At 35.0% G+C, this 13,272-nt stretch overlaps 1 protein-coding gene across 12 annotated transcripts in view; it reads right to left on the reverse strand.

Annotated features, from left to right (window-relative positions):
- TJP1 (tight junction protein 1) overlaps positions 1-13,272 on the reverse strand; it is a 225,620-nt gene that overhangs the window by 38,463 nt on the left and 173,885 nt on the right. For all 12 annotated transcript variants that reach the window (XM_049613994.1, XM_049613993.1, XM_049613990.1 and 9 more), the window contains one exon: positions 12,775-12,922. In XM_049613994.1, coding sequence (XP_049469951.1) covers positions 12,775-12,922 — 148 coding nt within the window. The remainder of the gene's footprint in view (positions 1-12,774; positions 12,923-13,272) is intronic.

Consider the following 13,272-nt stretch of genomic DNA (forward strand, 5'->3'; position numbering starts at 1 on the left):
CATAATATATTTCTTAAAAATCTGTATCATCAAAAATAGAGGACTGTTAAAGTTCAAGGCACAAAATCCCTCATACATCAACAGCAGTGATTACATAAGAAGTTAAAAAGGATGCAAATAATTAAAATATAGTATATATTTTTTTGGTTGAACCAAATGAAATGGGGTTTAAAATAACTAAAAAGTTCAAACTGAATAAATTTCATAGTTTGAAAGAACATGTGTAATGAGTTCAATATTAAGATTTATATACTGACCTAACAACACATACAAGAATTTGATATTTAGAACATATAAGGAACTATGAATCAGTTTAAAAGAGACAACTGAGGAAAAAATGAGTAGCAGGAAGGGACAATTCAGAAGAAATATACAAATAACAATAAACATGAAAATACGTTCACCTTCACAAGTAACTAGGAGAACGCACATTAAAGTAACTTGAAATCATCTTCTCCTGAGAGTTTTCACAATAACATCAACTGTAGGGAGGGACATGGAGATACAGACACTCATACAAGGATGGTAAAGTAAGTGTAAATAAGTATAACTACTTGAGGGCAAAATGGAAGTCATTTATCAAAACAGAAAATGCAAACATGCAATAACCTGCAATTTGACTTCTAGGTTTATCCTAGAGAAATACATACATGTCCAAGAACACATTTTGTTTTTGTTTTTTTGTCCAAGAACACATTTTAAGAATATCTATTATGTTATCAGTTGTAATAGCAACAAATAATTTGTGTCTTTAACTACTCTATACCACACACTGAAATAGAACAGTCTCTAACTTAATTTTCTTCAAACTTTTTATGGAAAATTCCAAACATATCTAATAACACAGAAAACAGTATCATAAAAATACCATGTATTTCAAAAATTTTCAACATTCTATCAGAAATTCAATCTGAAGCTAACAGTACCTTAACACCCAAACCATGACAATGATGGGACAGAGAAAACAATAAATATTTTCAATTATGAGTGGAGGAAAAAATTCTAAATAAAATACTAGCTAAGGGGATGTACTACGTAGTAAAAGATTATTCTACAATGACCACAGCAGGGTTATTTCACAAGTATATGGCTAGTTTAACATTAGGAATTTATCACAGAATTCATTATGACATCTAAATATTACAAGAAAAAACTATCAAACAGGCATGTGAAAACATGCAACAGCCATTCCTAATAAAAACCACAAATAAAGCAAAGATACTGGAAATACAATTAATTATGAGACTAGTTCCCAAAATCAAGAACTAATACCATATTAGATAGGGAAATGCTGAATGTATTTACACCAAAATCAGTAACAACACAGTGATACCTGCCAATACTATCGTTATTTACCACTATTTTGAAGACTCAGATGATATAATCATGAGATAGATGATAGATGGGCTTGAAATATTGGGGAGAATTTTAGTGAGTATAAAAGAATACTATAAAAATTATATAAAGAGAATTATAATTACATTTTAATTTTAAAAAATCAACTATTTTCCTCAATGTCCTCTACAATCAGAAGAAAATGAGGGGCGCCAGGGTGGCTCAGTCAGTTGGGCGGCTGACTTTGGCTCAGGTCATGATCTCACGGTTCGTGAGTTCGAGCCCCGCGTTGGGCTCTGTGCTGACAGCTCAGAGCCTGGAGCCTGCTTGGGATTTTTTGTCCCTCCTCTCTCTCTGCCCCTCCCCCACTCATGCTAGGTCTTGCCCTGTCTCTCAAAAATAAATGTAAAAAATTAAAAAAAAAAAAAAAGAAAGAGGAAAATGAAAAGGAAAAAATATGCCAGCACTAATAGCATTAAAAACTGTAAAACTCCTAGATAAAACCTGTGCAATCTTAGATTGGGGGAGATCTCCCTAAATGTGATAAGCATTAAAAAACCATAAAGATGAAAATATTTCACTATTAAAAATGGTTTTATTTTTATTTTTTTATTATTAAAAAAAATTTTTTTTAATGTTTATTTCTGAGACAGAGACAGAGCATGAGTGGGGTAGGGGCAGAGAGAGAAGGAGACACAGAATCTGAAGCAGGCTCCAGGCTCTGAGCTGTCAGCACAGAGCCCAATGCAGGGCTCAAACTCACAAACCATGAGATCATGATCTGAGCCAAAGTCGGTCACTCAACTGGCTGAGGTGCTCCAATTAAAAATATTAAAATTAAAAACTGACCAGGTGCCCCAATTAAAAATGTTTAATTGCACAGGAAAAGATATAAAGATTTATATTTGCAACACACTCACCAAAAGAGCTACTACTAGCTGATGGAAAATGAAAAAGAACAATATAAAAGAAAATGAGCAACAGAAATTAACCTGGCAATTTACAAGGATGCAATACTATTTATGGTCAATAATCTCATAAAAAGATGCTCAGCTCTGCTACTAATCTGGAAACCATCAATTTAAAATAAGGAGTTGCCAAGGCGCCTGGTTGGCTCAGTTGGTTAAGTGTCCAACTTCGGCTCAGGTCATGATCTCAGGGTTCCTAAGTTCGAGCTCCACACTGGGCTCTGTGCTGACAGCTCTGAGCCTGAGCCTGCTTCAGATTCTGTGTCTCCCTCTCTCTCTGCCTCTCCCTCATTTTCACTCTGTCTCTGTCTCAAAAATAAACATTAAACATTTTTTTTTAAAAATAAAATACGGAGTTGCCAATTTACAACGATCAGAGAGGTAAACATGGAATTCTGAGAAATAAACAAGTGTAGTCTCAAATATTACTCTTGGAAAGTCATCTGGCATCATCCGTGAAAATTTAAAAGTAATACCAACACACTCTTTAATGACTTCAGAAATAAAAAGCTAGTATATGAAATCATGGACAAAGATGCTTATGCAACATTGATTGCACAGGCAAAGACCTAGAAACATAATTTCCATAATATGTAAAATTTCTCATCAAAAGAATAAGCTGGAAGGATGGTCACATTGTATTGTTAAGTAAAATTAGCTAGCTAGAAAATAATGTGCAGTGTGACCTTTTTTAATTATTAAAAACACAAACTCTATATATGATGCTAAATAAATTATGCAGAAATATGGAGAAAGGCTTAATTCAAGAGGAGTGGGAAGTAGGTGAGGTAGAATAGACCTATTTTACTTGTTCTAATTAAGCATACATTGCACAGAGTCAGGCGTGGGGCTCGAACCCAAGGACCAGGAGATCATGAGCTGAGCCGAAGTTGGACGCCTAACCAACTAAGCAACCCAGATACCCCAATTTTTAAATGCAATTAAGTCTAACTTTAAACAAAGAATTTGGTTCTATTAATGCATACTATTAGCAGTCTCTTATGAAGAAAATGTTTCTTACCTGTTACCCTTCTGAAAGGATAAAACATAAGCACTTTCCACAGTTTCTATTTTCATAGTCAATTATTCTGTGGGGGTGTACTTTTAGTTTTAAATTACTATGAGCTGCATGGAGGTAAACAGTCTTTTAGGCAAAACTATAAAAGTCAAGGTATTTTTAAATCATAAAAGGTCAAAATTTTTAGCCACAGCTTAGGTAATAAAATCTCACAATTAATCCAAGAATAAATAAGCACAATTAAGCTTTATCCCCAAAGTGCTCTAGGTACCTCAGAATTTAAAGGGCCGTACAAAACAGAAGATTCCCCTTACATTCTTTGCATAAAATATGCAAATGATGTTATAAATATATACATTTTAAAGAAAAAGAATGAGATTAAAGAATGCATAATTTTAATAGTTCTATAGACTTATTGCTCTGTAACAAGCAAACTTTAAATTGCTTTAAAAAGATCTAAAAACGTTTACAATTGATTTTATTTCTTCGAACTTAAACTTTCTCAATTTAAAAAGACTGATACTAATGATAACTCCCATCCTGACTGAGTTATAACCTTCTGATGGAAACCTCCTCCATGATGATAACTAGAAGGGTGTCATTTGTTGTGCTCTTGCCCCATCACATAAAACTGCTAGCATTTTCATCTTGCCTAATTTCCATACTGTATTGACCACCACCTTTATTTTTCCTCTAACACAACTGTTATGAATTAACATTTCAGATAGATAGAATTCATATTCTATTAAATTTTTCATAACAACTAATACTTGGAGAATCACTGTTCTTTTTAGTGCATTTCTGTTATCTACCAAAAGATGGAGGCATTATTCAATAATACATGCAGAGTAGGAGCAGCGTTGTTAGCAGGATTATAAAGCAAATCATCTATGTTAACTGTAAATTTTCTAGAATCTGTATTAAATAAAGTGAGATAAAATCAATTAACACATTTTACTTATTAACCCATTACATCCAAATATTATTTCATTATGTAATCAACATAAATTATTAGAGGTAATTTACATCTTTTTTTTTGTCATTAAAAACCAATGTGTTATTTCAAACTTAACAATACATCTCAATTTGGACTGGCCACGTTTCAAATGCTCAGTAGCCACATGTGGCTAGCAGCAACGACACTGGGCAATGCAGACACATGGTTAAGGTACAGAATCATCAAATTTTCCAATCATTTGAAAAGTTCTATTATGAGATGTGACCACTAAGTCTATTGCAAGACAAAAACCAAATTTAGACACCTCAGATTAGTTTACAATCAGTGGCAGTTATTGAAAGAAACTGGTAAAGCTGTGACAATTAAAAGAAAATATACTTTCCTCAAATCTTCCATACAGGATACTACCATGGCTCTGAAATGGTATCTAAGCTTTATAAAACATTTTTTTTTTGCTATTATGAGGAAGGCTATCTTTATACAGAAAACATTTTTGTCCTGAGTCAGACTCATGTTTATCTACACACTCTGGCTCCAAGTAGCCTAGACAGACATTTCAACATTCTACCTTAAGACCCTTTTTTTAAATTTTTTTTTTAATGTTTATTTATTTTTGAGAGAAAGAGAGAGACCGAGCATGAGCAGGGAAGGGGCAGAGACAGAGGGAGATACAGAATTTGAAGCAGGCTCCAGGCTCCAAGCAGTCAGCACAGAGTCCGACGCGGGGCTTGAACTCACAAACCCACCAATCGTGAGATCATGACCTGAGCCGAAGTCAGATGCTTAACCGACTGAGCCACCCAGGCGCCCCTGGACCTCAAGATCCTCTTAAGAGCATTTTTGTTTTCTCCTGGAGGGTAGGATATGGGGTTTATTTTCTGGATTTTTCATTTGTACATCAATCTAATGGTAGTGATCCACTGGTCTAGAAATTTTGGGTTGATTAAAAACCCTATGGAAGACAGCTGTTAGACAAAGTGAAACAGTCTCTGAAGAGCTTTTACAGTTCATGTAAATGAACTCATTGTAAACAGAGACTTCTTTAAGTCTTACCCAGTTAACTGTGTAAATAGGGTGGCAGACTAACATACACACTGTCAGATCAGCAAGGAGCAACAACTTGTTTTAAGTGAAAAACTTCAGGTGTAAAATCACAACTGTTAAGGCCTATGGGCAGAAGGCAGAGGACAGGCAGCTTGGTCAGGGGCTCCCCCTGTGGGTTCTGGGGTGTGTCTCCTCAGCAGGCCCCTCCAGCACATAGCAGTCAGCAGTTTCCCCCAGTGACTCCCTAGGATAGTTGTGTGCAAGGTCTCTATCTAATAAGACACTTGCCCATGAACTCCTTTTTCAAACATTTTAGAGGGAAAACTTCCTGCCAAGTTCTTCTGAGAACACACCACAGCCAAATTCTCTGCCATTCAGTAAGCCACGGGCGTGCCCTCTCCAAGCAGGCTGGCTCTCACCCTAGGGATGGGTGGGGGAGCCTCTTCCTTGGGCACTCCATATCAGCACCAGGGGTAGTGGCTGCTCCTCATACCCGATTCTGATATTTAGAGTTCTCTCAGCTTCTTACTAGCTAATCCTTTGTTACTCTAATCCTTTTCTATTTAATCTATTTACATTAAACTTGCTAGGTTCACTCCAAGCTTGACTTGCTGTCTTGATTGGACCCTGTCTGACAAAACATGCCAGATGGCCCATTCTTCATGAAGCTTTCTTTCATACTTCTGGCTCCCAAACACCTTCCCAAATGACTGTTCAGTAATGCCTTATTTTAAAAATGACCTTAATATAGGAAATAAACTTGAGGGTGAATAGTCACTCCAGTAAAACATCCTTTTATCACACCAATTCCAAATTCCCATTACATACTAAAGGACTCATCCTAAAAAATAAAGTTATACTTTCTTTTCAGAAACTCATTTATTGCATAAAGGGAGGCAAGACCTTCAGAACTTAGGATGAAAACAAAAACTAGGTACTAATTCCTTTAGAGGCTACTGGACTATCTCAGCCATAATTAACAATAAAGACATGTTAAGAAACTAACCTAACCATACCCCACAGTTTTTCTCCATTGACAGAATAGGTCAGCATGGAGGGTTGGAAGACACCTGAGAAAGAAAAACTAAAGGCACACTCAAATCATTCTGACTATTTAGAATGCTGCAACCACTGTTAATTTTCTAAATTTTATATGGAAACAAATAGGTATTTATACATTGCAGTTCCTCCTTCATAGCAATAAAAAAAAATTAATGATCTCTCTCTGCATGGCACATACAGAATTCTAGGGATGACAAAGGCAGAGAGACGCAGAGAAGAGACTCTAAGCTGGTCCAGGAATACAGAAATTAAGGGTAGTATGCCGAGAAATAGTTACTTTATACCAATTTTGCCATATTTATAAGCTAATTTCCCACAACTTAAGTTTATTCTTTACACACTATAATCTATTTTCTAGAAATACATGTGTGTGTGTATATGCTTTTGAAGAAAATCTGAGTATCTATATTGCTCATTTTGGCAAATGGCTTTTAGGTAATAATCCAGATACTTATTTTTATAAAGTTTATCATTTTGTACAGAGTTTCTCTCCCATCTTACATGTTCATTTATTATGATGATGACTAACCTAGTGCATCTGATTTCAGACAGTATGATTTTTGCAGAAATGTGTAATTTTTAATAATGAGAAAGACTAAGAGACCTTTTTAAAATTTAAGGATAGCTTTGTTAGGCCATCACTGGTGGTATAATGATTATCAGGTAGTTAGATTAATATTTAGAGTCAAACAATCTTCTGACTGAGTGGAATGTCTGGTTGATTTATAACAAGGGATCAATGTTGTGACACTCTCTTCATTTTTTACTAAGGTTCTCTCCCAAGGACAAGAGAAGATCGTTATCTGGAAGTAAGATTTTTCATTCATTTACTATTTTTAATACGTTACCAAGTGGAGAGTCTATTTTTATAAAAATCATATTTTATGTTTTATATTGTACTTGTGTAAGAGCTGATGAACAAAATTCATACTTTTACTTTTTAAATTGTGGGATAAAGTATAATATTTAAGCTTGCTTTTATGCCATTAGATTCATATTCTGTTAGGAGTTAAAATTATTCAGCAATCATTAAGCACACATATTATTACACTTGGGTTGCTAGTTAATTACTAGAGAAGTGCATCAACTATGGTCTTCCCTTGGCCTGGCCTCCTTAGAAAGCATATCAAAAACAAAATCTCAGATTGGAATTTTAACGTGGTAACCTAAAATTCCCAAGGACTGAAAACAAGTTGGTTCTTATTTAAGTAACAGAAGTTCAGGATGGGTCATCAATATTCCACTCATTTCGAAACATTAGACAAAGAATCTCAGCAAAAAAACAACAAAACAAAACAAAACAAAACAAACCCCAAAAACCCCAAAACCAATTCAAGTAATAAACAACTTCTTAAAAAACTTTCATATTTTCTCTCATGAAACAATTTTTTCCAAAACAGAAGAAAATACTTCATAGAACTCCAATCACTGTCTCCTTTACTCTTGTGATCCAGCATCCAGCTGTTATTCCAACAAGTTGAGAAACGGCATGTTATTTCTTATTCTACAATAATCTTCATCTGGAGGGCTCTTTCTTACTCATTTCAAGATGAGGTCACTTTAGACAAGCCTTCTTCTCTGATCATGTTATCTAATATCGCCCCCTCCGCCTTCACTATCGTACTACCCTCATTTTCTTTATAGTACTTACCACTAATGGAATAATTTCCACTAGTCTGATGGAAAGTGAAATATATTTTTCAAACTTACTTATCTGCTTGTTTCACTTTGATATAAGCCTAAAGCTCTAGGACAGCAGGGATCTTGCCTAGTTTGTTGAGGGAAAATTTATAACCATATACTGAGAACATATACATGGTATCAATAAATATATAATATGGTAAGAATCAGCAGGATAATGTCAAAATTACTGGCAAAAAAAAGATCTTTCAACATTCACTCTACTGTAGAAAGTTCACTGTGCTGCATCAACTCACAACCAACTCCCTTAGTCCAGCTGGAAGGCATAGAATCCACGGGAAAGAAGTGATCAATTAATTTCATTGAGATACTTCAAGAATTATCTTTCTACCTGGCCCTTTCTATCTTTCACAGAGGAGAAACCAAAAACAAACAAACATGAAGGACTTCAAATGAAAAATAAAGCAGTACTTATACCAAATTAATTGTCAATATTATCACATGTAAATCTTGTTCTGAATAAAGCATCTATTAAATTGGAGATAATAAAACCTTTTTAAAGAACTAAAACCAAAGATCAGAAAACAAAACCTGAAATTCGCTAATCAGAAAATGGCACTTCTCCACATTTTACAGTAGTAAAAAAAAATGTACAACTGATACATGTAAATGTCTCAATAATTTTTAGCCAACTGGCAAAGTTCCAGAGAACCAAGCAGTATCTGAAAGAGACTATATATTCTAGAATTAAAGAATATTTACAGTCCTCTAGAATCAAATAAAATAATTATGGAAGATAATGGAAAATGTAAAATATGTAAAGAAAAAAAAGATCTTTAAAAGTCAAGACTTCTCTAAGGTATTTAAGCGGATACATTATATGCCCTATTTGCATAAGTATTAGGATTTATTGGCACTCTTGGAGAAACCGATCATGAGCTCAATTCAACCCTGTATAGTCAAAGGCTGACAGAAAAGGTGGACTGTATAGGTAAAGGTTTTTATCCCAAATATATCACCTTAATGGGGCTCAACACTTGGATTTGTCTAGAAATTTCTCATTTGTAAAATTCAATTTTACTATCACATATTTACTATATCATAACCCATGATCAATACTGATACCACTAACTTTCAGAATTTAGGGGGAGCATTTTCTCTCAGGAGAAATAATGAATAATGAGAATATTTGATAATTTTACAAAGTTTCAATCTTTTTAAGACACTGCTTGCAAGTACCTCAAAAGCAACCATTTTTATAAAATGGATATGCTAAATATAAATTAAACCTTTTCTATTTGTTATAATACACTCCCTAAAAACTTTAGACAACTTAGGCCTTAAATAAACTTAGTTTATGGAATGACTGAGTCTAATATAAAACATAATCTTTATAATCCAAATGTTCCACAATTCAACATTATTTTAATTAGTCTCAGCTTTTACTACAGTAGAATTTTTTCAATACTGAACCTGCTATGATAATCAGTAGCACCACAGTCACCTTTATTTTTATTTTTTTATTTTTTTATTTTTTTTTTTAATTTATTTTTGGGACAGAGAGAGACATAGCATGAACGGGGGAGGGGCAGAGAGAGAGGGAGACACAGAATCGGAAACAGGCTCCAGGCTCCGAGCCATCAGCCCAGAGCCTGACGCGGGGCTCGAACTCACGGACCGTGAAATCGTGACCTGGCTGAAGTCGGACGCTTAACCGACTGCGCCACCCAGGCGCCCCCAGTCACCTTTATTATAAAGCTGATAGAACAGAACAAAAAAGGTAAACATATGTTGTCACTCTAGGGAGAAAAGTCATAAAATGGATTGGTGTAATTAAATGTAAGTAGTAGGGACAGTAAACTATATGACCAAAGAGAGGCTTAGAACATACCCTGCAAATCAAACACTCAGTTATGTAGGGACCACAGTGAGATCAGTGAAAAGAATCTTCTCTGTGAGAGCTACCTTGTGAGCATGAAACAGTGGCACAAGTTTTGGGCTCTCAGTATCCCGAGTTCCTAGAACAAGTCTTGGCCCAGAAGGGGCTCTGAAACATCACTGAATAAAATATAAAACAAACCTGGCAACACGCATCAAGATGTAAGAAAATCACTGTAGTAATTCTCTCTATATATAATTTTTTAGTTCAATAACGCCTATTTTAACATTCTAGACCAGGGATTGGCAAACGTTTTCCTTTTATGACTCTGTGAGCCATACAGTCTCTCTTGCAACTTCTCAATTATGCCATTATAGGATTGGTTCCAATAAAACTTTATTTGCAAAATCAAGCAGCAGGTTGTATTTGGCCTGCAAGTTGTAGTGTGCCAACCCCTGTTCTGGATAACAGTAAGGGTGCATTGCTCATCTACTTATGAAGAAACAAGCTAATGGGCTTTTCTCAAGAGCTCTGTCCACAACGTTTGCTCTCTCAGAAAAGATCATCACACAGAACTCAAGTAGGTCATGAGAATAATGGAATACAGAACCCATGGTGTTTTTACTAGAATTTTACTTTTAAAGAACATCTAAACTGTTTCTCAAAACACAGGATAATCCTCCACAACTCCACAGTTATTTGTATTTTAACATGAACTTTAGGAGAAAAAATGAAATCTTTAAGCAACTGGTACTATTGTACATCTTGAATGTGTGAAGGTCACTGAATTTTCAGAAATTAAATTCTTAGCACAAGAATTTGGAAATAATCTGAAGACTTCTGGCCTTCTGTATGTGAAGTACCATCTTTTCTTTAGTATGTACCACATGTCCTAACCAGAAGTTCCCAAATTTGGTACTGCACAGTAGAGGATGATATCAGAAACCTAAAAACAAACAAACAAACAAACTGTATTCTCCACCTCCACCTGAGAACAGAGCCTAGGATTCTGTATTTTTAAAAGATCTCATATAACTCGTGTGACCCATAAGGATACCTGAGGTTCCCAATTAAAACACCTCAACGTAATTTTATATTAAAATGTTTAAAAAAACAAAACAGAACAAACCTCTTTAACTTTTAAGTTACGAATGCCAAGTGTTTAGGAAATCTAAATGAAAAAAAGTCGCATCAAAAAAACTTTTTAAGATTTAGAATTTGCTCACAATAAAAACTAACGGCCAAAATGTAGATGATTCTTTTTTTTAAGGAAAATCATGTCCAAATTTCTTGACACCAGCATGGTTTCTAGGTGAGAGAAATGTGTTAAAATTATAGCTACTCCCATGAATCATCCAAGGGTGTGATTTATATCACAGTGTGTGTGTGTGTGTGTGTGTGTGTGTGTGTGGTTGCAGCAATCCTTTCCCAGGTAACATCTATGCTATGTCAAGAAGAGTTTTAGAATATATTAACTTGAAGCAGTTAAAAATAACAATCAGTTGTATCAGTTATAAGATAAGCCAGGATGGCATATGATGTACTATAGTATTTTAAAAAAAAATCATTATGGGGCGCCTGGGTGGCTCAGTTGGTTAAGCATCCAACTTCGACTCAGGTCATGAGCTCACAGTTCGTGGGTTCGAGCTGTGCGTCGGGCTCTGTGCTGACAGCTTAGACCCTGGAGCCTGCTTCAGGTTCTGTGTCTCCCTCTCTGCCTCTCCCATGCTTGTGCTCTGTCTCTCTCTCTCTCAAAAATAAACATTAAAATAAGTAAGTAAATAAATAAATAATTACAACCTTAAAATAAAGATCAGAGTTAATATAATTTATAAAACTAAAATTTGAAATTTAAAGAGAATTCGCTTCATAAATCTCTAAAACCAGCAGTGCAAAATAATGATCATTATGGTTTTTAATGATCTTCAAAAAAGTTTTCTTCTAGCTACACACTCCTCCTTTCTCTGGTTACTACTTCCTTGCCTCCTCACCTTTCTCAAAGAATACACTGCCTCCAGTCTAATTATCTTGGCCTTCCCTCCACATTGTTTTTCTTAGTAACTTTAATGACTTCTATGGCTTGAGCTAACACCTCCATGCAAGTTAAGTCCCAAATTAATCTCTAACCCTAAAATGTTCAGCTCAAATTTTCAAGTGCCTCCAGAAGATCTTCATATGGATTATTACAGAACCATAAATCAGTTGGTGGCCTACAGAGCCCTGGGAATATCCACAAATTCTATGTAAAATGCCAAATGTTTATGTGTACATGTGTACTATTCTGGAAATAAGGGTCCTAATTTTCAGATTCTCAACTGTATATGCAACCCCAAAGACCACATAAATTCAGGTAAGTCACATACTACTAACATACCAGACTCTTTGGCATAAATACCAGACAGTGTTTTTTTAAGAGGGAAAACAAAGTCCGGGTTAAAGTGTCTAGGAAAGGGCTGCTAATATGTTTAACTTTCCCAAGCAGTATATTCTTTTAGCTGGCCAGCATCTTCTTATGCAGTGGGGATCAGCAAACTGCAGCTGTATGGCCAAGTGTTTTTCATAAAGTTTTATTGGAACACTACCCTGTCTGTTCATTTACATATTATCTACAGTTACACTTCTGTGCTACAGAGTAGTGATAAGAAATTATATGGCTTACATACTTAAAATATTTACCACTTCACCCTTTAAGAAGATTAACTGACCTATGTTTTTCTAGGTAATCCCTAAATTAATTAAAAAAAAAAACAAAAAAAAACTTCCAACCTAATCTTAATAAAAGAAAATCTATCTTCTAGTTTTATTTGTAAGCAATACCAGAAACATGTATCAAGCACACGTAACTATTTTAACAACAGAGTGTGATTACCTGCCACTGCTGGGCTGCTGTGGAGAGTGTCTGGAATGATCAGAAGGCTCTGACCGTTGGTCAGGTGATCGTGACCGGCTGTGGCGGGGAGGTCTGTCATGTGATCGACCAGAATGATCTGATGCCAGTGACTGAATTTCTGAAATGTCTGTTAAGTAAAAGGGTGCTTTTTATTTTCCCATGAAATGATCATAGTAAAATAATGTAAAATGTAAGATACTCCAATGATAATGAATATAAGCTACTAAATATAATTTCATATAAAATGGTTGCTATAAGCATTAACTTCATCAACCACTGATTAATAATGGTGAGCTGCCTACAAAACAAAAAGGACAGTGACAACATGGATGTGGACCTTGAAGGCATATGGTAAATAAGTCAGAGAAAGACAAAAAAAAAAACCAGAAAACAACCCACAAAAAGCAAAAATACAAACCCACACAACCACCAAACTCACAGAAAAAGAAATCAGATTTGTGGTTACCAGAGAGGGTG

The sequence above is a fragment of the Panthera uncia genome (assembly GCF_023721935.1).
Source record: "Panthera uncia isolate 11264 chromosome B3 unlocalized genomic scaffold, Puncia_PCG_1.0 HiC_scaffold_1, whole genome shotgun sequence".
NCBI lineage: Eukaryota > Metazoa > Chordata > Mammalia > Carnivora > Felidae > Panthera > Panthera uncia.